The 24,976-nt window shown below is 42.9% G+C and overlaps 3 protein-coding genes across 5 annotated transcripts in view; 2 read left to right on the top strand and 1 right to left on the bottom strand.

Moving 5' to 3' along the window:
* Positions 1-4,303, top strand: part of grb10a (growth factor receptor-bound protein 10a) — a 148,868-nt gene extending 144,565 nt beyond the window's left edge. For both annotated transcript variants that reach the window (XM_063185220.1, XM_063185221.1), the window contains 5 exons: positions 13-129; positions 899-965; positions 1,285-1,372; positions 2,217-2,310; positions 2,623-4,303. In XM_063185220.1, the coding sequence (XP_063041290.1) occupies positions 13-129; positions 899-965; positions 1,285-1,372; positions 2,217-2,310; positions 2,623-2,769 (513 nt within the window). In that variant the 3' untranslated portion in view covers positions 2,770-4,303. The remainder of the gene's footprint in view (positions 1-12; positions 130-898; positions 966-1,284; positions 1,373-2,216; positions 2,311-2,622) is intronic.
* A 7,836-nt stretch (positions 4,304-12,139) lies between these two features.
* Positions 12,140-15,608, bottom strand: LOC134435670 (uncharacterized). Its single transcript, XM_063184705.1, has 4 exons — positions 15,495-15,608; positions 12,563-14,966; positions 12,385-12,445; positions 12,140-12,285 (listed from the first exon to the last, which is right to left on the bottom strand). Exons 2-4 carry the CDS (start codon positions 14,957-14,959, stop codon positions 12,179-12,181), a joined length of 2,565 nt encoding a protein of 854 aa, XP_063040775.1. The 5' UTR covers positions 14,960-14,966; positions 15,495-15,608; the 3' UTR covers positions 12,140-12,178.
* A 6,619-nt stretch (positions 15,609-22,227) lies between these two features.
* On the top strand, positions 22,228-24,629 carry LOC134435668 (ladderlectin-like). Of its 2 annotated transcripts, XM_063184703.1 has the most exons (7): positions 22,228-22,366; positions 22,600-22,647; positions 22,891-22,935; positions 23,125-23,219; positions 23,481-23,615; positions 23,918-24,026; positions 24,348-24,629. In XM_063184703.1, the coding sequence occupies exons 1-7, from the start codon at positions 22,306-22,308 to the stop codon at positions 24,410-24,412; spliced, it is 558 nt and encodes a 185-aa protein (XP_063040773.1). In that variant the 5' UTR covers positions 22,228-22,305; the 3' UTR covers positions 24,413-24,629. The 2 variants fall into 2 exon arrangements, with proteins under 2 accessions (XP_063040773.1, XP_063040774.1); XM_063184704.1 differs by lacking the exon at positions 24,348-24,629 and having other exon boundaries at positions 23,854-24,003.
* Positions 24,630-24,976: the final 347 nt, after the last annotated feature.

Here is a 24,976-nt window from a genome sequence, read left to right as displayed (position 1 = left end):
GTGTGTTGTCAGCGGAGTGTGTCGGAGAACTCTCTGGTCGCCATGGATTTCTCGGGCCGGACGGGCAGGGTGATCGACAACCCGGTGGAGGCCCAGAGCGCAGCCTTGGAGGAGGGGCACAGCTGGAGGGTAAACACACACACACACACACACACACACACACACACACACACACACACACACACACACACAGTCATAGACACACACACACACACACACACACACACAGAGTCATAGACACACACACACACGCACACACGCACACGCACACACACACACACACACACACACACACACACACACAGTCATAGACACACACACACACACACACACACACAGAGTCATAGACACACACACACACACACACACACACACACACACACACACACACACACACACACACACACACACACACAGTCATAGACACACACACACACACACACACACACACACACACACACACACACACACACAGTCATAGACACACACACACACACACACAGTCATAGACACACACACACACACACACACACACACACACACACAGAGTCATAGACACACAGAGTCATAGACACACACACACGCACACACACACAGTCATAGACACACACACACGTACACACACACACACACAGAGTCATAGACACCCACACAAAACACACACACACACAGAGTCATAGACACACACACACGCATTGTTGTAGACACGGACACAAAACACATTTTTACACACACACACACACATATACACACAGACAAATACACACGCACACACACATACACACACACACACTGAGACACACACACACACAAAATACCTTCCTGTACATACACACGCACGCACATATTTACATTGATATCCTTCTTTATTTTGTGGTGTGTCTTCTTTTGTTTGCAGAAGCGGAGTCAGAGGATGAATGTCTTAGGAAGTCCCAGCCCCCTTCACCCTTCCTCATTAAGCTCAGGTACCTCTCCAGCATCCACACTGCTTAGAATGTGTGTGTGTGTGTGTGTGTGTGTGTGTGTGTGTGTGTGTGTGTGTGTGTGTGTGTGTGTGTGTGTGTGTGTGTGTGTGTGTGTGTGTGTGTGTGTGTGTGTGTGTGTGTTTGAGTGTGGGTGTGTTTGAGTGTGGGTGTGTTTGAGTGTGGGTGTGTGTGTTCATCTCAGCCGTGTGTCTGAGTGCGTTTTTTTTTTTTAGCACATATGGTTTAAGTTGGCATTATTGTTTGCACATGTCTGTATATCATGTAATTTGTGTGCGTGCGTGCATGTGTGTGTGTGCAGTAATCCACCGGACCCAGCTGTGGTTCCACGGCCGCATCATGAGGGACGAATCCCACAAGATGATCATGCAGCAGGGCCAAGTGGACGGGTAGGTCTACCCCCCTACACATACACACTAGCCAGAGAGACTGGAGAAGATCTTATGATACTCTTACGCTACATGCATGCACACCAACGGCGCGGACAGCCACAGTACGTCCACAGAACGTGTCCGTTATCAGTCAGAAACGGTTAGAATGCATGAAAACAAATCATGCCTTGCACACAGGAACCCGGTGTAAGAGCAGCGCATGACCGTCCTGACCGGACTTGTCCGCGTTGCTCCTTGAAAATAGAACTCAAGTCTATTTTCCTTCACGGACGTCCGCGTTCAATGCGCGGCTCCCATTGAAAATGAATGGCTGCTGCCCGCGGATAGAACGTGGACGTTGACTGTGCAGTGTGAAAGGCAGCCCGCGAACCTCTCGGACTCGCACTGCTCACAGAGACGTTAAAGAAAGGTGCCGTCCCTGTGTGCATGTACCGTACCATACTCTCTGCACTAGCTATGCAGTGTAGAGGCAGCAGGGTCAAGTGGACAGGTAGGTCTTAAAACACTAAATGAATCCCACACTGCTCTCCCCCCTCAGATCCCTACCAGGAGACTCATTTGACATTGCGCAACGACAACTACATGTGCAGCAGTGTATTCATGGCTGGAAATGTTGCATGCCGGTGGCCTTGTTCTCTAGCTTCATTGTACAGGGAGATGTATTAAGTCTTGAGTCTTCATCGTTCATAATGACACCAAGAAGCCGGAGATTAACTCATGGTGCTTTTTGTTTCTTTGTTACTCCTCTCTTCTCTTCTCTTCTCTTCTCTTCTCTTCTCTTCTCTTCTCTTCTCTTCTCTTCTCTTCTCTTCTCTTCTCTTCTCTTCTCTTCTCTTCTCAGGTTGTTCCTGATACGAGACAGTCAGAGCAATCCCAAAGCTTTCGTTCTCACACTGTGCCATCACCAGAAAATCAAACATTTCCAGATCTTACCTGTGAGTCCTTTTTTTGATTGACTGTTTCTAGTAGTAGTGGTAGTGGTACTAGTCGTCATAATTATTAGAACTAGCATTAGTTGTAATGGTAGTAGTAAGTAGTGTTTCTACTTTACCTGGCTGTGTTACTGCCAATGAATGTAAAATTTGTTTATATCATCTATCTCTTTCTGCCCATTTCTCCTTATTTTGTTCTCCTCTTTCACCATCTCGGTCTCCATCTTTTCTCTCTTTTTCTCACTGTCGTTCTTTTTTTCGCCTCTTTCTCCACATCTCTCTCTCTCTCCCTCTCTCTCTCTCTCTCCACTCCAGTTTGAAGAGGACGGCCAGATCTTCTTCAGCCTTGACGACGGTGCCACCAAGTTCAGTGACCTGATCCACCTGGTGGAGTTCTACCAGCTCAACAGAGGCGTGCTGCCGTGCAAACTCAAGCACCCCTGCACCGTGGTGGCCTTATGACCCGCACACACACCCCACCCTGTGCTCTCTCCCCCGTGTAGCCCCCGCCACGATCACCCACGTCTCACCTCTCTTTACCTCCCCTCGTGACCTTTGAACCCCCCTTTGCATAAACAGACAGGCAGACCGACAGGACAGCCACGCTACGCCACACCACACCACACCACGCACGGCTCCCCGACGCCTTGGTGATCTTCCACCTCCACATAACCTCCCTGACTGCAAATGATACTAATCCCAGGCCAACGCTTAGCCTGGTAGGCCAAAATGCAGCCCAGCCCAGTCCAGCCCAGCCCAGGCCAACGCTTAACCCTGTGGGCCAACATGCAGCCCAGCACAGGCCAACGCTTAGACCAGGGGACAGGATTCCTGTCTATTATAGACACACACATACTCTCGCGGACATACACTCACTGATTGACACTCACACACACACACACACACACACACACCATAGATGGAGCCTTCATGGATGAGGTGTGTGTCTTTCCCAACCATCCTTCCCTCTCTTCCAACCACCCTCCTTCTCCTCCATCCATTGCTCGGACACATGGTTCATCCTCCTCTTCATCCTGGACACTGTGCCGCCCCCACCCCTAGGACATCAGATCCTGACCCCAGGACATCAGATCTGGACCCCAGGACATCAGGTCTGGACCCCAGGACATCAGGTCTGGACCCCAGGACCCCCCAGGTCACCAGATCCCCGATAGGAACCCCACAGTCACTCTGGCTGTCTGTCTGTCTTTTATCATCATCAGCCTGGATTGGACCTTCTACACCATACATTTTTTTTGTTCGTTTATTTTTTGTTTTCTGTGTTTGTTTGTTTATTTTTGTTTAAATTTTTCACTTGTAAAGTGTTGCTTTACTTGACGACATTTTATTTTATTTACAGTTCGTTACATAGCTGAACTATATTTACATATATATTAAAAAATTATATATATAAATATATATATATACGGTATATATATATTTTTTGCACTCCAGAGTTGACAACAGGTTTTCCCCACTCGACAGAAAAACACTGTGCTCTCGTCACTCCCCCTCCTCTTCCTCCTCCTCCTCCTCTCCCTCCTCAGGTTCTTCTGCCTGAGGCGTTTTTGGGCGAGAGCTGATGTGAAGATTGATGATTGAACAAACGTTTCCCCCAAAACAGTAACAGCTGAGAGGGGTAAAGAGAAAAATGTAAAATCTTTATATCCCCACTCCCCCTTAGCAGAGGTTTGATTCCCTTCTTCAGAAAGTCATTAGAAACCTCTGCCACAAAATTGATTTGATCTGGCCAGCTCTGAATCAGCCAATCGTAATGATTGAATACTCAAGGCAAGGTAGAGTAGACTTACTGTAGTTGTTACTCAGTGGAGTTCCATGCGTGCTGGAAGGAAGTTGTTGTAGGGGTTTGAAGCGTCTGTACTGGGCATCAGAGGCCTCTGCCCCTGAGAGGGCATCTTTGGAAGTGCAGATGGGAAGTGGAGAGACTGATCTTGTTATGCAGGGAGGGGGGAAGGGGTGCCAGATATCAAGATGGGGCCAGGGGGCTGTTGGCATAAGGAGTGATGTTGGAGTTTGGAGTTTGAGGATGAGGCTGAAACAAGACGGGCTAATACAGGATGGATTGGTGTGCTTTGGTGCGTGCGTGCACTTGCGTACGTGTGTGTGTCTGTGTGTGCGTATTAAGGAATGGCCATTGGCTTGAGTGAACTCAGGTGTTGGTTACTGTGTGAGATCCACACACAACAGGGGACACGGTGGCTACTCATAACACACACACAGACACACACACACACAAACACACACTGACAAACCCATCTTATATTCTGCCCCCTAATATACACATGCTGTACACTACTACACACGCACACAGACACGCATACACATGAAGATATACACACTTTGTACCTCCAAACACATACCACAACAGCAACTAGAAACTCACATCAGTTGCCTTTGGGCTACGCAGAGGGGAATAGGAAGGTGTAGAAGGGGTGGAGACCTGGTGCAAAAGAAGAGGAGAGGTCAGGGGATGGAGCCAGAGAGATAAATACACAGTAAGGAAGCCTTGAAAGAGTGTGAAAGAGAGTGAGAGTGTGTGAGAGAGAGAGTGAGAGTGTGTGAGAGAGAGAGAGAGAGAGAGAGAATCTGTGCGTTCAGGTTTTTAAGGGGCAGGGGTATGGGGCTGGGGGTGGTAAAGATAAGAGCCGTCTCTTCTTTTCTCTGCAGTGTTGAAACCTGCTCTCCCTTGAACAACAACAACAAACCCATCCAGTAAGACTCTATATCTTTAAGTATGTGAAGCTATGGAAAAATAAAGATGTAGAAGTATCTAACACTGTATTTTAGATGGGAAATCACTATGTACAGGGTGGGGGATAACCCCCTCATCCCACCGCAGATCATGATGATGATTGGTTGAGTTGACTGATTGATAGATTGATTGATTGATTGCTTTTTTTCTCTTTGTGCATATTCTTTGTTTTCCAGTGCTCTGATTCAGTGTGCATATTGAGTTATCTGTTTTTTTTGTTTGTATGTATGTCACAAAAAAATACATTTTTTAAGAGTATATTACAGTATTAAATTAAGCTTATTTTTAGCTTCTGAAACTGGACTAACAGCATGTCTCTGTATCAGATTCATGGGATCCCTTCATGAGGAAAAAAAAACTATGTCTGGATTTATAAGCTCAAACGGTTTATCTTTTTAAAGACTTCATGAAAGAAGATTGTGATGTGGCCAGAACTCTAAGCTGAAACCCAGTCAAGCCTTGAAGCTCTCTCTCTCTCTCTCTGCCCTGTGCTTAACTCCCTCCTGCCACACACACACACACACACAACAGTACACTACGCGCTGCACACTTGTAAAAGCTTTCTATGTCAGGGCGGTGTAGACCTGGTCCAGAGGGGTCCCGCTGCTTTCAGGTGTCTATTGGCAGGCCCCTCGTGCACATTAGCAAGCCCCAACCAACCGCCCCCTCAGAAGAACCCTGATCTCAGGAATGTCCAGCTCTGGCCCCAAGCGAGGGCCAAATGTGGCCCACATTGTCATTACATTAGGCCCACAAGATGATTTCAAATGTGTATGACAGTTGGCCCATATATACATCATTGATATATATATATATATATATATATATATATATCGTAATATGACTTGAAAACACGTTTGTTTGTGTGTTACGGAAATTCTGGGTGGTCCTAGGTTGCAGCCACATTGGCACTACCATATCACTACCATATCACCAATCAGCATGTGTTGGTGAAATTTGCCGACCTTTTAAGTATTGTGTTCGTGTATGCACAATTTTAGTCCTTTTTTTAATCAATTTTGAGTTGGCCCACAACTGAACTGCCAGATTTCCACTCTGGCCCTCAGTCAGTTTGAGTTTGACAGCCCAGCTGTAACTGCACAAACACAGTGCAACGAGCTACAGCTACAAAACCACCTCAAGTCATTGATTTTGTATTGAGCAGGCACAATACATTTAGCCGGATTAAATCAACACTTTGAGAGTAGCAGCAAATACGCTCCATAAAGGGTTGCTTTTCATCAAGTTATGTTTGAGTGTTGCGTTACACATTACATTACACTCAGCTGACACTTTTGTCCAAAGTGATTTAGTTCTTTACAGGGTATTGGTTACAGTCCCTGGAGCAGGATGGGGTTAGGTGCCTTTCTCAAGGGCACCTCAGCAGGGAGAGGAATGGTGGGATTTTTGAACCTGCAACCCTCTGATCTCAAACCCATCTCGTTAATCGTCAGGCCATGACTGCCCATGAGTGTTATTTTAACAGAGTTGAATTCAACACTGTCCTACACATTTGGGAGTGTGATTTGGTTCCACTCTGTAGGGGTTGAATTGGGTTTGGGGGTGGGTGACTGAGAGTAGGTGGTTGTGTTGATGGCATGGTGGTATTGCTGGGTGGGTGGGGGTGTGGGTGCTGGGGAGTTGGTGTGTGGTTGTGGGGGTATTGCTGGGTGTGGGAGGAGGGTGTGAGGGCCTGCGGGTGGGTGTGTTGAGGGCCTTAGTTGGGGCATAGAGGGGGTTCTCTGCTGCCCATGACGTGAATGTATATCAGCTGCTCAGGGGGTCCATGAGGGACTGTCGGATGCTACGCCACACTATACGCTGGTCTTCTGATCAGACTTGTGGTAGTCCAGGACCCGCACTTAACTCAAGTGTCTTAGAAACAAAAGAAAAAGCTACGTGCCGGACTTAAGTGCCCCCCCCCACCCACCCCTCCTTTTCTTCTTTCTCTCTCTCTATATATATATATCTCTCTCTCACTCTCGCTCGCTCTCTCACGTGGGCACCTGGACCACTGCTTTTCAGACAGACTTTTGTGATGTAGGTGGGAAGAGAGGGGGGGAGGGGGTGTTTGTCATCAATGCAACGCCACTCAAGACCAGACCAGCTCCACAGGTGCCACCTAGTGCAATAGTGCTCAGAGGCAAAGTGCAGTAACTACATATTTTCTCAAATTGAGTTTAGACTGAAAATGGTCTTCATTACATATCCTTTCTTTTGTGACAAAGCCTTATGATCCAAATGTGTCTCCTTTTAGAAATAATGCTATGTCAAATTTGCTGTAAGTACAATATCCAACCTAATACCAAGGCTTTGAAGGCATTCATCTCAATTTCAATGTTTGCATAGTTACTGCACTTTGCCTTTGTAGGGCCAAGCTGAGAGTAGAACACTTATCATCCTCCTTACTGGCTTTCTGTCAACAGACACTTACACACACGCACACACAGTTCGTTTCTCCCTCATTACCATCTCCACTACTGTGCGGAAGGCATGTCTTATTTATAGTATTATACTGAGTAAGTATACTATACTATACTATGCTGAGTATGCATACTATAAGTAGTTTGAGTACAATGCCAAGCCTGCGTGTGGATCACTCAACACCACCCCTTCCCCCCCCCTCCCCTTCCCCCCCCCCCTCATAACTTAGCTGCCAAGGTTTACTCACACTAGAAACCAGCTTTGGATTCCTTGAGGAAAAAGAAGAAAAAATACACATACACACACACAAAAGAATTTGGAGAGGACAAAAGAACATGGTGTATCAGGGAAAACTACATGACCGTTCATTTGTTGTTTTTTATTTTTGTTTTTGTTTTTTTGTTTTTTTTTCCTCAAACAAAAAGAAAAAGAAACCGCTCCTGTGTGCAGCACGCTTTGCTTGGTTTGGTAAATGGCTGACTGGTTTTCCCAATCACTAGTATCACTCTCGGGTATTTTTGTACAAATAAGGGACTGATATATTCTGTTTTATTGTAAGTAGAATAAAAAAACATTGATATAAACACTAACATGACATTCTGCTGTTGTCATTTTTCTCCAATTATGAGCGCAGCGCAGATACATGCACAGACCATTCTGGTTTCAAACGGAATATTCCCAGTATTTGGTTTAAAACGAGTCACGGAATATTCCTTTTACAAGTGTGGAGCAGCATTCTGTAACTGGATTGTTGCACAAATACGGCCACATTCAGAACGAATGAAGACTATACATGACCACCATGCTGTTTAAAATCGAAATATTCCTCACTCTCTTCCTTCTCTAACTTATTACAATTTACACGTATTTACATCTACATCTCCAGTAACAATTGGATATGCACTCCAGCTGCTGCTTCATTTGGGTATCACCTCAACAATAAAGACAGTTGTCCACTCCCACACACACCTGCACGTGTGTTAGCTACCAATGTCACTAACTGTCAACCAGCTTATCTCTGCCAGGTAACTGCCTGATTGTGATAATTCACTAATACCTTTATTATGGTAATATACTTTTTACAGTATGTGTGATTTTAAGGAAGTAGGTGACCTAGTTTATCCAGACATGGTTCATGCAGAGCTTCTCTCATGGTGCATCTTATTATTTATTGTGTCTTTTATCTCATTATTTGACATAATTGATGTAATATATGAAGAAAAGGGCGTAGAGCTTAAAATGAAACATGGTAGGGAGGGATAGAGCCCTTATGTGGGGCTGTATTAGTGCTGCTGGTGTTTGAGAACTGTTTTTATTAATATACGGATGTAGGCTATTGGTCCACAAATTGCAAAGATATCACCATCACTCCATGCCTTTCATTGGCTATGTTTACATGAGACATTTAATTCAGAATTAACTCACTTTAATTCTGAATAAAGCTTAATTCCGCTTTGAAAACATCAGTAAACACTTCACAATTCGGAATTTAAAAAAATATGTTAAAGTAGGTAAATGTACGATGTCTCATTGTATTCACGCAATAATAATTAATACAAATAAAAATAATTATCTCATAATTATGAGAACCTAATGATATCTGCATTGACTTATGGCATATCATACCACTTTCTTTACTAGATATAGCATGTAGGTTGGTCAGTGGAGCACTGGTGGCTTTGGTCGACATGCCACCTGTGGTAGCGTTAAGTGAACTGTGACAGCAAAACCCACATCGGGCAATTGGTGGATTTTAGTTGGCAATCCGTGCTGCTAGAGCGCGAGATTTTCTGTAGTGTCCAAGCGGTGGTATGGATGTCATCCTAGCACCACTGGAGGACCACTTATCACTTGGAGGCAGCAAACAATATATGATATGAATCAAAAGAACAACACGGTAAGCTAGATGGCTTGAAATGGCTTCATTTTCTTTAAAAACATTCTCTTCATATTTTCTGTTATGGCATATGTTGTTGTTTGTTAGTTTCTGACTGTATGTTAGCTAAATTGGTTTGTTTATGGATGGTTATTAGAGTCCGAATTACAGCCAGTGAGCTCATACTCATAATCAATGATTTTATTAACCAATACAACTTGTCAAACTGTTTGGATGTTCACAATATGGTTGCGCATCCAAGCAGAGTTATTCTTACTAAGCTAACATACAATCAGAAACTAACTAAACTAACTACACAATATTATTAAACATATTATCTCTTAATTTTGAGATAATTATCTCATAATTATGAGATAACCTGGTGAAATGTTTATTATTGAGTGAATGTAATGAGCCATCGTATAAATGTGGGTAATTCTGTTGCCATGATAATGACTGGCTGGTAAGGCTGGTAAGTCAAGGACAAGGCTGGTAAGGTTGGTAGTATTGATAATTATAGACCAATAGCCCTTGCCAGCATTATCTCAAAAGTTTTGAAAGTTTAATTCTTGACAAATAAGTTTCCACCACTGATAATCAGTTTGGCTTTAAGCCCAAACATAGCACCGACCAATGTATCTATGCACTGAAAGAGGTTGTTGAGGCATATAGAAGTCAGGGCTCTACTATGCTCCAAGGCGTTTGACCGCATTAATCATTTTAAATTGTTCAATAAACTTTTAAAACACCTTTTCATGTTAATAATGGGGTACGGCAGGGGGGAATTTGATCTCCAGCCTTATTTAATGCCTACATGGATGACCTATCATGGCAGTTAGGGACATGCCAAACAGGTTGTATGGTTGGCGAAATGCTGATTAATCACTCATCCAGGTGGCTGTGGCTGAAGCGGAGTGATCGTTGGCAAAGCCAGGCGGGCAGAGAGGAAGGGAGCTGGTTCTACTATCAAGCCCCACTGAAAACACAATGATGTTAACAGGTCCTTGCCGTGCAGCTCTGCCCCAATGGAAGACATCTGAGGGGAGCGACTTCAATGCTAGCCACCCCACAGAGGGAGCAGGACTCAACTTCTGCCAGGTGTGGTGGCTGCGTAATACTCTACCGTTTAAAGACACTCCACTACTATTATGATATGAAGCTAGGGCATTGGACAGGGGCCAGCGATTCAATTCTTTTCTATATGTAAGAATGCCCCCTGATATGATTCGATTTGATTAAATCACTGGCTGATACATCGATGCATCGATACATTTCGATTATTATTTTCACCCCTAGTCGACTGATTCAGGGGTTGTACGTCAACAGGGCCTTAGAGGGCTTGCGTATGCCTCTTTTCCACTTCCCGTTTTCTGGTCGGGCTACAGCTCAACACAGCCCTACTCAGCCGCCACTTTTTGCTCTTCGATTGAGCTGTGTCGTGCCCAATCGAAAAGCAAATCGTGGTGGCCGAGTCCCGCTGTGTCGAGCTGTAGGCCTTTCAGAAAACTGACAGCGGAAAAGAGGCAATACGGTAGTCGTCGGTCCATAATGCATAAGTGCCCTGGCCTAAGGCATGAAATATATTTCAAATATTCGATACAATTTTCAAAAGCAAACTAAGAAACTTGAGTGCCATTTAAAAATTCACTAACTTAACAGAGAATATTGGTTTTTTTTTCATCATCTGTCTCAGTATGAAATCTGAATTGTTTTGCTTCAAAGGCACAAGACAATCAATGTGTGTTTTATTGGTTTTATTGATATTTATGGGTTGATTTTTTTATTTTTATTTTTATTTTTTTATTGTGTTTAGTGTGTGTGTGTGTGTGTGTGTGTGTGTGTGTGTGTGTGTGTGTGTGTGTGTGTGTGTGTGTGTGTGTGTGTGTGTCACACTCAGAAATAAAGGTACAGAACTCGTCGCTGTGGCAGTACCCTCAAGCGGGGTACCATTGCATTGCTTGGGTGGTATCCCAAAAAAGAGGTTGATTCAATTTGTTGTAACATCGACCGATGTTGAGGCCAGGTTCTGATTCACAGATTGATTGGGATGGGGCTGCTTGTTGCCGGCCAGAGAATCACAAGTATTTCAGTCCTTCACCATTTCATCACTTTTGGTGTGACATTGTGTGTACAGACAAACCTTAGATCATCCCAAACAAGTTAAATGAAAGAAAGGTAATCATATGAAGAGCTCTTTTCCAAAACGCTATATCCACCATTTTTGACTTTTTGCATTTTAATGTTGGAGTTGACTGTTAAGAAGTCCTATCATCCATATGTGAATTGTTGCCATTCAAATGTTTTGAGAACATACTTTTAAACCTCTTTAAAAATGAGTTTTGCAATGCATTTCAATGGAATGCCCAACACAAAAATGTCAATTTCCCAACATTCTATAAAATGGATATATCTAATTTTGGAAAAGAGCTCTTCATATTGAATTAACAAATGTGCTTGACGTTAAACGTACATGATTAAATCTCCTGGAAATAATTTGCACAAATTTCTTAGGTTGATCCAACAAATCCTTGTATACATTTGATTTCTTTCAATGTCCACATCCGCATGCAGACAGCAATGCACTGCGTACTTTGCAACATCGGTCGCCGTAGCAAGAAATTGAATGCACCTCTTTGTTTGAGGTACCACCCAAGCGACACAATGGTACCCCCCTTGAGGGTACTGCCACAGCGACGAGTTCTATACCTTTATTTCTGTGTGTGTGTGTGTGTGTGTGTGTGTGTGTGTGTGTGTGTGTGTGTGTGTGTGTGTGTGTGTGTGTGTGTGTGGTTCAGGATTCAGGATTCCTCTGAGCATTTGAAGCAGCTCGTGAACCATCCGATGAACATTGAGCGCTGACGAGGCTTCTGGACAAGCACAGCTGCATCAGCGTTATTGCTCTTCTCTGTTGAAGAAGGGCAAACATCAGTACATCAATCAAGGGCATCAACAATACAGGCACCAACATGAAAAACAAAATGGTAAAATATTAGATGACACCTACTTGTGTCAGGAGGAATGACAGCAGAGGGAGCCACTCTGTTCTTGCTGTGTCTCTTTAGGATCTGGAGAAGGAAAACACACACGATTAGTATGCCTGGTAACTGCTGCCATTAAAAACAATATTGACAGAGTTACTTGTCAATGAATAAATGAATGAGTAACTTATAATGTTCATTAACCTTGAAGCTGAACCACCTCCTGCGTGTCTTGCTGCCTGTACTCCCTGCCTGAGGCTCAGGTGAGGGTGGGACACCAGGGGCTGATGGAGCACCTGGGGCTGATGGAATGGCTGTCACTTCCGCATCACATTGGCTCAGCAGCTCTTTGGTCAATGCTGACATCAAGAGATCATCAAATGAAGAATCCTTAATCTCGGAGACGGAGATTCTGGACGTAGCAACATCTCGATTAGCATTCCATTCCACCAGTGAGGGAAGGTAGGGCTGCAGCATTCCCTTGATGGCCTGCTCAGTGAAAGAGCACACTTCCTGAGTGGCACTCGATGCCTTCTGGGGAGCCGCCTTTGGACTCTCTGACCCAGGGGTACCTCTTCCATCCACAGTAGTGGGGGTTGGGCTTCTCTCCTCCTGAACAGCCTGAATTTGATGCACAAGGTCCTTGGCAATGTTGTTGATATTGTCTCTGCATAGGAGTCTCTCCAGTGTCCTTGCCATACAGGTCAGGTCACGGGATTCACTTGTATATTCTGCGGCCATAGGGTACTGGGTAGGTGCATCGGCGGAGTGAGATGGCTGCTGTGCCACAGATTTTTTTAGGTTTCCAAGAGCACTTTTTAGCTTGAGGAAAATCTCCCTCCCAGGTCTTCTTGGGGTGATTTCAGATGGAATCACTGTAACTTCCGCATCACATTGGCTCAGCAGCTCTTTGGTTAATGCTGACATTAATAGGTCATCAAATGAAGAATCCTTAGCATCGGCTGGTTTCTGCAGGATAGCCTTGGGTCCAAAGTTCTTCAGCAGGAGTGTGTTCAGGGTGTGGTAGAGTGTCTGCAGTTTGATGTTATTCTGATACTCCTTGAAGTCCAGATTGCCTGACGCGTTGGTGAACTCACGCAAGAGTTGTTCCAGTAGCTTCCTTGTTTCCGTTTTAGCATTCTCAGGCCCGGTCTGCTGATCTTGCATCTTGGTCAGCAGACGCAGCAACAGTGATGTGACCAGACAGCCATTGTCATTGGTGACCCCAGGATGCTTGGCTACCTGACAACTGCAGTCAGGCTTATCCAGTCCAAGCAGTGATTTCTCTGCAGAATGGTTGGCTGGTGTGCTTCCGATCCCGGAGACAAAGATTCCAGTCGTAGCAACATCTCGAACATTCCATTCCACCAGCGGGAGAAGGTAGGGCAGCAGCATTTCCTTGATGGCCTGCTCGATGAAAGAGCACACTTCCTGAGTGGCACTCTGTGTCTTCTGGGGAGCCGTCTTTGGACTCTCAGACCCAGGGGTACCTCTTCCATCCACAGAAGTAATGGGGATTGGACTTCTCTCCTGCTGAACTGCCTGAATTTGATCCACAAGGCCCTTGGCAATGTTGTTGATATTGTCTCTGGAAAGGAGTCTCTCCAGTGTCCTTGCCATACAGGTCAGGTCATGGGATTCACTTGTATATTCTGCCGCCATAGGGCACTGGGCAGGTGCATCGGCGTAGTGAGATGGCTGCTGTGCCACAGATTTTTGCAGGTTTCCATGAGCACTTTTTAGCTTGAGGAAAATCTCCCTCCCAGGTCTTCTTGGGGTGATTTCAGATGGAATCGCTGTAACTTCCGCATCACATTGGCTCAGCAGCTCTTTGGTTAATGCTGACATCAATAGGTCATCAAATGAAGCGTCCTTAGCATCGGCTGGTTTCTGCAGGATAGCCTTGGGTCCAAAGTTCTTCAGCAGGAGTGTGTTCAGGGTGTGGTAGAGTGTCTGCAGTTTGATGTTATTCTGATACTCCTTGAAGTCCAGGGTGCCTGACGCATTGGTGAACTCACGCAAGAGTTGTTCCGGTAGCTTCTGAGTTTTCATTTTAGCATTCTCAGGTCCGGTCTGCTGATCTTGCATCTTGGTCAGCAGACGCAGCAACAGTGATGTGACCAGACAGCCATTGTCATTGGTGTCCCCAGGATGCTTGGCTACCTGACAACTGCAGTCAGGCTTATCCAGTCCAAGCAGTGATTTCTCTGCAGAATGGTTGGCTGGTGTGCTTCCGATCCCGGAGACGGAGATTCCAGTCGTAGCAACATCTCGAAAATTCCATTCCACCAGCTGGAGAAGGTAGGGCAGTAGCATTCCCTTGATGGCCTGCTCGGTGAGAGAGCACACTTCCTGAGTGGCACTCAGTGTCTTTGAACTGTCAGACCTAGGGGTACGTCTTCCATCCACAGTTGTGGCACTTGGGCTTCTCTCCTGCCGAACAGCCTGAATTTGATCCACAAGGCCCCTGGCAATGTTGTTGATATTGTCTCTGGAAAGGAGTCTCTCCAGTGTCCTTGCCATACAGGTCAGGTCATGGCATTCACTTGTATATTCTGCCACCATAGGTGCATCAGCTGAGTGAGATGGCTGCCATGCCATCCACTCTCTGCAGAAAAAGACAAGACATTACTGTATTAACATTATCTTTTGTAAAAACCTTTTAAAAATAACTTTAATGTTATGTCAACCTTTTAATATGATCTTCGCCTCGCCTTCACCTCCGCCAAGGTCAGGGCCATAAACAGACATTTTCAAATACCGAGGTCAAATACTGCGTGCTGAACTGCATACTGTACATTTAGAATGCTTCAAACACTTCAGTCAATCTCTTAAGTTTGTTTTCATTAATCACCTTGAGGATAAATGGGGTGGCGTATATAGACTGAATTCATCACTGTTGATCATATATCGGTTTTCATCAATAGATACATTTAACATGAATGAAAAAATACTGAGGACATGACCTCTGTGTCCTCAATGGTAGTTACAGCCATGGCCAAGACAGCTCAGATCGTCACCAAAAAAATAATCAGCTAGATCCTTCCATTTTCCAGAATAACATTCATGTATTTTCTGAAGTAATTACACAGTAATATGGAATGTGCCGTATCTTCATGATGAAAAAAAACCTTACTTGTCAGAGAGGTTTAGGATATATTCCTGTAGATCAGCGAAAGAGGGCTCCTCCTGAGACAGGCCTGGAGCAGGCCCTGGCCTTGAGCCATCAGAGGATCCTGATGAGCTAGGGTCAGGCCCAGGATGACCTTCAGAGGATCCTGATGAGCTAGGGTCAGGCCCAGGATGACCTTCAGAGGATCCTGATGAGCTAGGGTCAGGCCCAGGGGGACCTTCAGAGGATCCTGATGAGCTAGGGTCAGGCCCAGGGGGACCTTCAGAGGATCCTGATGAGCTAGGGTCAGGCCCAGGGGGACCTTCAGAGGGTCCTGATGAGCTAGGGTCAGGCCCAGGATGACCTTCAGAGGATCCTGATGAGCTAGGGTCAGGCCCAGGATGACCTTCAGAGGGTCCTGATGAGCTAGGGTCAGGCCCAGGGGGACCTTCAGAGGGTCCTGATGGGTCAGGGTCAGGCCCAGGGGGGCCTTCAGAGTCTACAAAAACAACAAGCACATTTCTTTAAAATTCAACTTTCAATTCATTTTTATAGACATTTTTAGTAGTATTTCCCAAGTTTAAGCTGCCCATTATCTTTACCATGAATATTTACCACTTTTCATACATTAATACGTTTGTTTGCAGTTTATCATTCCGAGTATGATTGGGATATTGAAGTATCCCAAAGTTATGTTTGAGCATACAGTATAAACACCTTTTCCCGACTTCAGTATCCAAGTTAAGCTCTTATTTAGGATTTGAGAAATTGGGATATGCTAGGTGGAGTATTCAGAAAGAAACCGGGATATTGGCGCATGGAAAACACCTTATCCCAGCTAGCAAGGCTTCCCATAGAACACTGTTGCTGGTATCCAGGCTACATGCATTTGAGGAGAATTCTATAACGGCCAAGAATGTAAAAAGGGATAGGCCTATAAATAGCACTTTGTACTTATATGGTGAGAACATATCCCCTTGGGGACAATAAAAGTCTATCTATCTATCTAAAGTCTATCTATCTTATATAAAGACCTTATCTAAGCCTCCTATTCAGGATACTGAATTCCATATAAACGGCAACGCACTCATTTTTTTGTTTATACTGTATGAGTTTAAAAAATGATCACAAAATGTTTGCATAATAGTCTGTCGCACACATTCTAGTCAGTCAAACTTACTTTAAAAATCTAATACTGCTGACATCTTCCAATGATCACTTCCTAATTAGAATCTTAATTGGATGTATTTTGTTCAGATTGGGGTGTTTGTACAATCCGATTAACTAGTTATTCCAATTTTAATATGATCAAAAAGGTCCACGTAAACATAGGTACTGACAACCTGTAACAACCAATAGGGGTGGCCCAAGCAACTACATTACATTACATTGCTGTACATTGCACTTAGCTGACGCTTTCATTTTATTCAAAGCGACTTAGTTATTTTTATATTTTTTTTTCAGGGTATTGGTTACAGTCTCTGGAGCAATGTGGGGTTAGGTGTCTTGTTCAAGGGCACTTCAGTCATGGATGGAGATGTAGGGAGAGGTTAGGGGGGATTTGAACCTGCAACCCCTAGATTGAAAGACCAACTCTCTAACCACTAGGCCACAGCTGCCCAGTAGGCAACCAATGTAATTGCCATAGCAAGCATCTTAGCAACCTTAGCAAAACTTGACTGAAAAAATAATTGTAGGATTTGGTCCAAATAGTGAATATTAGTTTATTAGGTCTACTTGTATAAATAAAACAGGCCTATTACAAATATTAAGGGAAATGTCACATTTGTGAATGGAAAGCACATGTTTTGAAAATAGGCTAAATAACTTAAATTACACACTGGACCTTTGAAATCTAATTAAAAAAAGGAGTTCATTGTGAAAATTTAAATATGAAATACAGGTATATAGACCTATCGAATGAATTAAATTCAAGTACTGACCTTTCTTCATCTTCTGTGAGAAATGTTGTTATTGTAAAGCACTGACATCTGTTACAGAAAGAATAATATTTTATCAATAAAATAATGCAGACAATGTGATTTGACTGCACTAGGCTATCACAAGCTGAAATACATTTGCAGGCCACTACATTCTACTTTAATCATGGAGCTAAATGATGTCATAAGTGATGCCATAACATCGCCATAACAACCTGATTTAGGATTTTTCACAGTCCCTCCCAAACAATCATCAACATTCTAAAGGTGTCTGTTACTGTACCTACCAAAGATTCTCTGTTCTCAGAGCCATACAGAGGGTAGAGTCGGGCAATCTCCGCCGTGTGCTTAGGCCGACTTCCTCTTTAGCAAAATTAGCTGTTTTAGCTTCTCAGTACTGCTCAGCGTTGCGAATGTTAGTTCCTAGCAGTGGGCGTAGCACATAGCAAATGCAATGCAGGGAATATGACAAGACTTGCTGTTCATAGTAATAACTTCAGATAAACATCACAGATGGTAAACTTTTCTGATTATCACCACCGAGACAGTTGTTGGTTTACATATTTGTGGTGATTACCCCGCAGTATAGTTCGTTAGTCCTTATTTTTGGCTGTTAATGTGGTGGTTCTATGTTGAGTCTATGGAAAGACAGCCGCTTTAGGAACACCCTTATCTCGCTGAAAGGCGGAGCTGCCATTTAATTCCTGGTCCTCCAATTGCGTAACTCTACCCTCTGTATGGCTCTGTCTGTTCTAAAAAGCTGGTGACGTCAACAATAGGATGGAATGTTTCACCAACCAAGTACTTCTGGTCTCCTAAAAAGGCGTGGCCAAACTGTCAATCATCGAACACCAGCGCAGAATCAACCAATCACGTTTCCTAAATTCATTTGCTACGCTGGCGCCGGGAGAACTCCGGTCAGAGAAACAGCCAGGCAACGTTTAACAGCAGCATCACGCACTATTTTACAAAACCGACCGCCCTGGGCAACTTAATATGATAACTTTATGTTGCCGTGGTCTCTGCACTAAATCAAAATGCGTTTGATATTTTAGATGGCATAGACGTGAGAAATACAGCCACTGTGAACAAAATCAAGTGCCTGCAGACAGAGCCACCTGATTCATGCAAGGTTGAACGACATGACAAGACGGCACAATGATTAAAACTTGTGTGGCTGGCTTAGGTTTTTTTTTTTAATTTTTTTTAATTGTAACCTATGTCCAACCAAATTATTTAGGCTACATTCACTATGAAAGACGTGCTGCTTGAGTTTATACATGACCTCGTGTATAATTTTAAATTAAATGTAATCAAGTTCATGCAATCGTGGTCATGACTTCGTATGAAATATAGCCTATTGTGCTACACAACTACACGGACGTTTTTTTGTGTTCATATCGTGCTTAGAAAGGAGAGGATCATAACTGGACCACACTGAAGTCTGCACTGGAGACAGAGCCGACATATAGGCCTAGGCTGATGCAGAAGCATGACGTGCTTCAGATAGCCTAAACAGACAATTAGGTTATTTAAATCCATGATGTCTAGCAGCGCGTAATGTAACCATATTCACCTACAATCCTCAGCTGTCATTATTCCCGTCTATGGCATGTTGTTCTAGACACATTTGTGCGTTCATATCGTGCCTTCAGAGGATCCAAGTGCACGGAACTGTAGGCCTACCAAATTTTGACTAAAACATTGCGCTGCACATGCATGTCTAAAAATCGCTCAATAGCCTGATAAAAACCGAGAATATCCAGAGAGCGGCTATGCAGTGCCAAACTCGAACATTTGGAGAGAGAACCTACAGCTATCAAACTCGTATCATGCATCTCGTTAGTGCATCGTTGAGCCTATCCTCTATTTTCTCATGTCAAGATTCACGGTTTTTAATCCAATATTTGCGGGATAGTACAGGATTTTTGTTCTTTCTGCTGCGCTGAAGGTGAAAGTTTTGGCTCTTGCGTCTGTTAACTTAGCGTCTCGAAGGACATAGGCCTATTGGAGGCTGCTGGTGAGGCTCAGTTGCAGAAGTAGTATAGCCTAGTTCAGATACACCGCGTTGTTCCGTGTGGTGCGTCTCCAGTTGAATAACTTAGAAGGTGAGAAAGTGGATCGCACTTCTGGTTCTTCTTTTCATCTTTTTATTTTTTACATAGCAGCAGAAGTGGAGACACTGACGAAGGCAGCAGCCAAAACGTTTGTCTACACTCTTGCTGCTATGTAAAAAAAAAGAAGAAGAAGAAGAAAAGAAGAACCCGAGTGCGATCCACTTTCTCACCTTTATTCAACTGGAGACGCACCACAGGGAAGAGCGCGGTGTATCTGAACTAGGCTACTAATACAATATTTGCGAAATTAATAGGCTAATGTCCGAGTTAACCAGCCATCTCTGCTAACTTTTGCCCTGCCTGGCGCAGCCTGCATTTCGTTTAACAGTTGATTGGATGATGCTGACGTGTCGTGCAAGACAGACTGCTGCAAAGAGTAGCCTATTGAATGAAGTCGATAAAGCAGTAGCCCAATGTATGCATTTGCCATCCAACTGTTGTCATTTATTTGCAGTCATGGTATTGTGTCTCACTAGATTTAGGCTATAAACCCGTGGACAGACTGGGAAGCGGCGAAAACAGGCTACTTATGGACAGCACTGAAACGGAAACGTGCAGAAATGAACATCAAGCTTTTAATAATTTGTCGAAATTAGGCTACTAGCCCATTTCACAACAGACGTGCAAAGTAGACGTGAACTAGGGCCTACGATGTAACAACAAAACAACAAAACAAAAATAAACGTCAATTAATGCAGGGCTCCTTATCAACCGCTCCTGTTTTCACGCAAAGCAAATATTCTGCACCGCTTGTCAATCATTCTTGGCATTCCATGGCAGTGGCTCGCACTAGACGGGACACGCGTCAAACAAAGTCGATTTTCTCTGTGAAAAAATAATTCTGAGATGTCATTTAAATTTTCAGAATGTAAAGAAGGCATGTGGCTCGCAAGATATACAATTTTTAAATCCATCGCTCCGCCCATGAATTAAGGCATTGGTCGTATCCGTGGAAAAGTCAGATTCGCCCATAGGCGCCCATTATAAAAGTCTCCTATCAGGTCTCCTAAAGGGGCGTGGCCGACGTCATAAGTGAAACAGGAAGGAACGTCGAGTTGGCCGTCTCTGCATTAAGAACGTCTCTGGTACCTACTACCTAGGCCTACACACTGTTCTATAGATTGATCAGTTAGAAATGTTGCAATTTTCCATTTACATAAACTCATAATATAACCTGCTTGTAAGTAAGATATTTAGTTAGTTCAGTGTGTGTGTGTGTGTGTGTGTGTGTGTGTGTGTGTGTGTGTGTGTGTGTGTGTGTGTGTGTGTGTGTGTGTGTGTGCGCATAAGCCACAAGCATACTAATAGCATCGTCTCTGCGGAAATAATGATAATAATAATAATAATACATTTTATTTTGAGCGCCTTTCAAAATACCCAAGGACACTTTACAATCAAAAACAAATAGCCTACATAACAATAGGGAAAGTATAACAGAGCTTCAGTGAATTAACAATAGGATAGTAATGAGAGTAATTAAAATGCAAAAATAAAAATAAAAAGTACAATAAAAATAAATGTTTTAAAATAACAAAGTAGAATGCAAATTGAAAATAAAATAAAAATGAGGGGGAAAAAAATAAAATAGATAAAATAAGTAAAATAGAAAATAAACTGATAATTAAAATGAAGTGGAGGTGCCTGTCAGTGAAATTGAAAAGCAGAAGTGAAAAGGTGTGTCTTTAGCTGAGATTTGAAAGTGGACAGTGAAGAACACTGTCGAAGTGACAGTGGGAGAGAATTCCAGAGGTTGGGGCCAACAACACGAAATGCCCTGTCGCCCATGGTGTGCAGGTGTGTGGAGGGAACTGTAAGGAGGAGTGAAATGCAGTCTAGTTTGTGGTTGTTGCTGTATAAAATGTGTATAGGCCTATATAATTGTGTGATGTATTTCTTAATTATATGTGTATTGCATTGCCTCTTGTGGGCCTTGAACCTGTAATAAATTTTATATAGGGCCTATATACTGTATGTAAATACACACCTATGGCCACTGCTGATTTTCTGAAGATGTGAGAGAGTGATTTGGTGGTTAAGTATGACACCTGATCTGAACTTTTTGCACCATTGTAATTTCACAGAAAAAGAAAAATATGTTATTTAAGTTGTATTATTAAATTATTAGGCTAGGTTTTGAGTATAATTATAGCAGTGGTTCTGAACCAGCGGTGTGCCAGAGATTCCAGGGGGTGCATAGAATTTTGTTTGTGTTAAGGTTGAGACCAAAATTCTATAGCGAACATTATAATAAGGCCAAATTAAAACCAAACTAGAACATGTTTTGGTCCCCATGTAAAGTCATTAAGGCATAGACCAGCCAAATGAATCGGGCTCCATGTTGACATGATGTGGATAAGATAGAATATTCCATTGGGTTAATTCCTGTAAATGAGGTGTGTGTGTGTCTGTGTGTGTGTGTGTGTGTGTGTGTGTGTGTGTGTGTGTGTGTGTGTGTGTGTGTGTGTGTGTGTGTGTGAGCGTGCGTGCGTGCGTGTGTGTGTCGGTGGGGAGAGGGGGGGGTTGCTTCCCCATTACAGGTAATATTTAAACGTATCAGTTTTTTTTTCTGTAAAAGAATGATAACACTTATCTGCAAAGCAGTCTGAAGTCTTGATTTTCTGTATAAAAGTACTTGGCTTCATAGTAAGTGGGTGTAGTTTGAAATCCTTGAGATTATGTTTGTTTTTCAGAGCATTTACTTCCTCCCTACTGCAATATAAATGATGCTCCTGACTGCCTCATCACTCTAATACAGTGATTTACGCATGAGACAGCAACATGAAGACTATGACGACCCTCATCCTGCTTCTCTCCCTGGGTTTCCTGTGTTCTGCCACAGGTACATTCATCGTTGTATTAGTTGTAAATTCTGTATGGCCTGCAAAAAATATCTATTTTATCTTATTTTCCAAGAAAATGTTAATGTATGTCAGCCGATGTACTGTATGCCTATTGGAATTGATTCATTTGGATGTACAATTTTGAATTAATGAGGGATCTTAAGTTGTATTTTGTAAAATGTAAAATGTGTTACAATGTGATGATTTAACCACAATATGATTTTCATTCCAGAACTTATCCATTCTGACAATATTACAAATGATTCTTCCTTCAGTGAAGGTAAGAATGGGTTCAGTTGCTTCCGCCAGCTTCTGCAATGTGGTTTAGTATCCAAATGCATATTGCAGTGTACAGTGTGCAGTCATGCTGTACACATACTGTAAAACTCCATTGTAATTGATACACGTGAGCATTTTAACATACATTTGCGCAAAAATTGACAACAAAATTCTAACTTTTGTTGATTTTTGTTAATAAATTGCTATTATGCTTCTGACTCACTGAACATGATTCTTATTCAAGAATTCCAGTCCATGAATATGACAGATGATTCTTCCTTCAGTGATGGTAAAAAATTACATAATCATCAATGCCATTTTTTAGACTTTTGTGTTAGGCCTACATGACATAGTTGTTGCAGTTTTTAAAAACAAGGCCTTGTACTATTCAACTCAAAGAAAACCAGAGCCGCCTTCATTGCAGAAGGTAATATTGATAATTCTGCCATTTTACCTGTTCTAACTCCTTCATCAACAGTGAACTCAAGAGCACTCTGCCCTGGTGGATGGAGGCAGTTTAATGGACGCTGCTATAGTTTTATCAGCACTGCAAGAACATGGGCAGAAGCAGAGGTAAGCTAGGATCACATATACAACTTGTAGGCTGACATTGTGCACAATCCTCGGCGCGGAATGTTCTTTTATGCTGTTTACTTATTCATTGGCCAGAGATAAGGAAGGCCATTAGGTCAGGCGAGCTCATTTTTTTCAAAGGATCACAATTAAACCTTGCCATAATCACATGAATGGCTGTCAGCAAACAAAAAATAAAGATAATAATTGAAAAGTTCAATTGATGTCATATTTGTCAATGTATTCATTTATTTTCTCAAGCGCTTCTGTTTACTACTGGGTGGCAATCTGGCGTCTGTGCACAGCGTTGCAGAGTACCACTACATCCAAGGACTCATAGTGACACACACACATGGTTCACCTCGCACTTGGCTTGGTGGAACAGATGCCCAGCAGGTAAGGATTATGATTGAAAATAGAGACTAAAAGTACTACTACTTTATTAAAAGGGAGCAAAAACTACTGTTTGGAACCAACAGGCTAACATGAAAACATAGTCTGACATAACACCTTTGGAAAAGCTGGAGATGGTGTAAATTGGTTTAAATTGCCTAGAGGTATGTCTAGTTTAAAAAGCTACTAAATATAGGCCTATTATTAGACTACCCTCTGATGCATGTATGATTTTCAATAGGTCTCGCATAATGATTCACCAGCAGGTAGCAGTGATGAGATGTGACCTGCTTTTCTTCTGTTAGAATGGAATCTGGTTTTGGAGTGATGGATCCAGATTTACGTTCCATCTTTGGAACCCAGGTGAACCCAATAACTTAAATAATGAAGCCTGTCTACAAATGAACCATGGAGGTTAGTCACCACATGATGTTTACACTTATAATAATAACACATTGATATGGCATTTTCAAATAATGTTTATTGATTGATTCATTGATTGATTTTATTTATTGACATTGTACAAAACATTAAAAGGGTATTCAAATAAATGAGTCAATAAATATGTCTTGAAAACCTAACATGTCAAATGGATAACACAAAAAAGCTTAGGGAGCTTGTCTCCATTTTAGTCCTTGATATCTAAATGTCATCTAAATGATAGCAGGTTTCTGTTGTGTCAAATGTCATGGTGGTGATGGTTGGGTCTCATTGCATGTCTTTCCTACTCTGCAGGAGGACTGCTCTGGAATGCTTGTGCAAATCTATATCCATCTGTCTGTGCAAGAGGACTCATTTAAGCACATCACTGAGCTTGCTGTAGCAGGAGTCCCTGCCCTATACGGCAGCTTCTGCTCCAGCTTATCTGAAGGCTACACTAAAGCCTTTTGTTTCTATAAGGAAGTTGCCATTCTGCCAGTACCAACCGTCTAGCATTGGTCTCTACTCACACATGGCGAACACAGTCTACGCAGCTGTCTGTCATTGTTCCTCAGTGGGTAGGGTCATCCCTCTCAACTTTCAAGCTTGTGAATGGTAGTCATCTCTTCAGAGAGCTTCCCCACATAACAAACCTGTACTCATCCATAACCCTGTGCAGAGTAGAGTAGAGTACCTGTATTAACCCTGAAGGAAATTAAGGAGCATACAAATCTATAAATACACAGGTACACAGAATATAATACAGAGGCCATTTGCACAAAATACTGTATGTGACCAGCCACAGGAAAGTGCTCTGCAAGTCTTGGGAACATATTGAGTTATCCATAGACTCTGAAACTGATTCTAAGCTTTACAAGTCAAGTTTATTGTCAATTTCTTTACATGCACTGGTCATACAAAGAATTTGAAATTGCGTTTCTTGC

Source organism: Engraulis encrasicolus, chromosome 20 (genome assembly GCF_034702125.1).
Source record: "Engraulis encrasicolus isolate BLACKSEA-1 chromosome 20, IST_EnEncr_1.0, whole genome shotgun sequence".
NCBI classification, from domain to species: Eukaryota; Metazoa; Chordata; class Actinopteri; order Clupeiformes; family Engraulidae; genus Engraulis; species Engraulis encrasicolus.
Note: the sequence above shows the minus strand (reverse complement) of the source record. Positions and strands in the feature narration are given on the sequence as shown.

What these genes read in the sequence shown, in the direction of transcription:
- LOC134435668 (XM_063184703.1), top strand. Translation starts at nt 22,306, where the DNA reads ATGAAGACTATGACGACCCTCATCCTGCTTCTCTCCCTGGGTTTCCTG. An exon ending in TGATTCTTCCTTCAGTGATG is followed by an intron (nt 22,936 to 23,124) that starts GTAAAAAATTAC and finishes CTTCATCAACAG; the next exon opens with TGAACTCAAGAGCACTCTGC. An exon ending in TCTACAAATGAACCATGGAG is followed by an intron (nt 24,027 to 24,347) that starts GTTAGTCACCAC and finishes CCTACTCTGCAG; the next exon opens with GAGGACTGCTCTGGAATGCT.
- LOC134435670 (XM_063184705.1), bottom strand. Translation starts at nt 14,959, where the DNA reads ATGGCATGGCAGCCATCTCACTCAGCTGATGCACCTATGGTGGCAGAA. An exon ending in GGAGGTGGTTCAGCTTCAAG is followed by an intron (nt 12,446 to 12,562) that starts GTTAATGAACAT and finishes TTCCTTCTCCAG; the next exon opens with ATCCTAAAGAGACACAGCAA. An exon ending in TGTCATTCCTCCTGACACAA is followed by an intron (nt 12,286 to 12,384) that starts GTAGGTGTCATC and finishes CTTCTTCAACAG; the next exon opens with AGAAGAGCAATAACGCTGAT.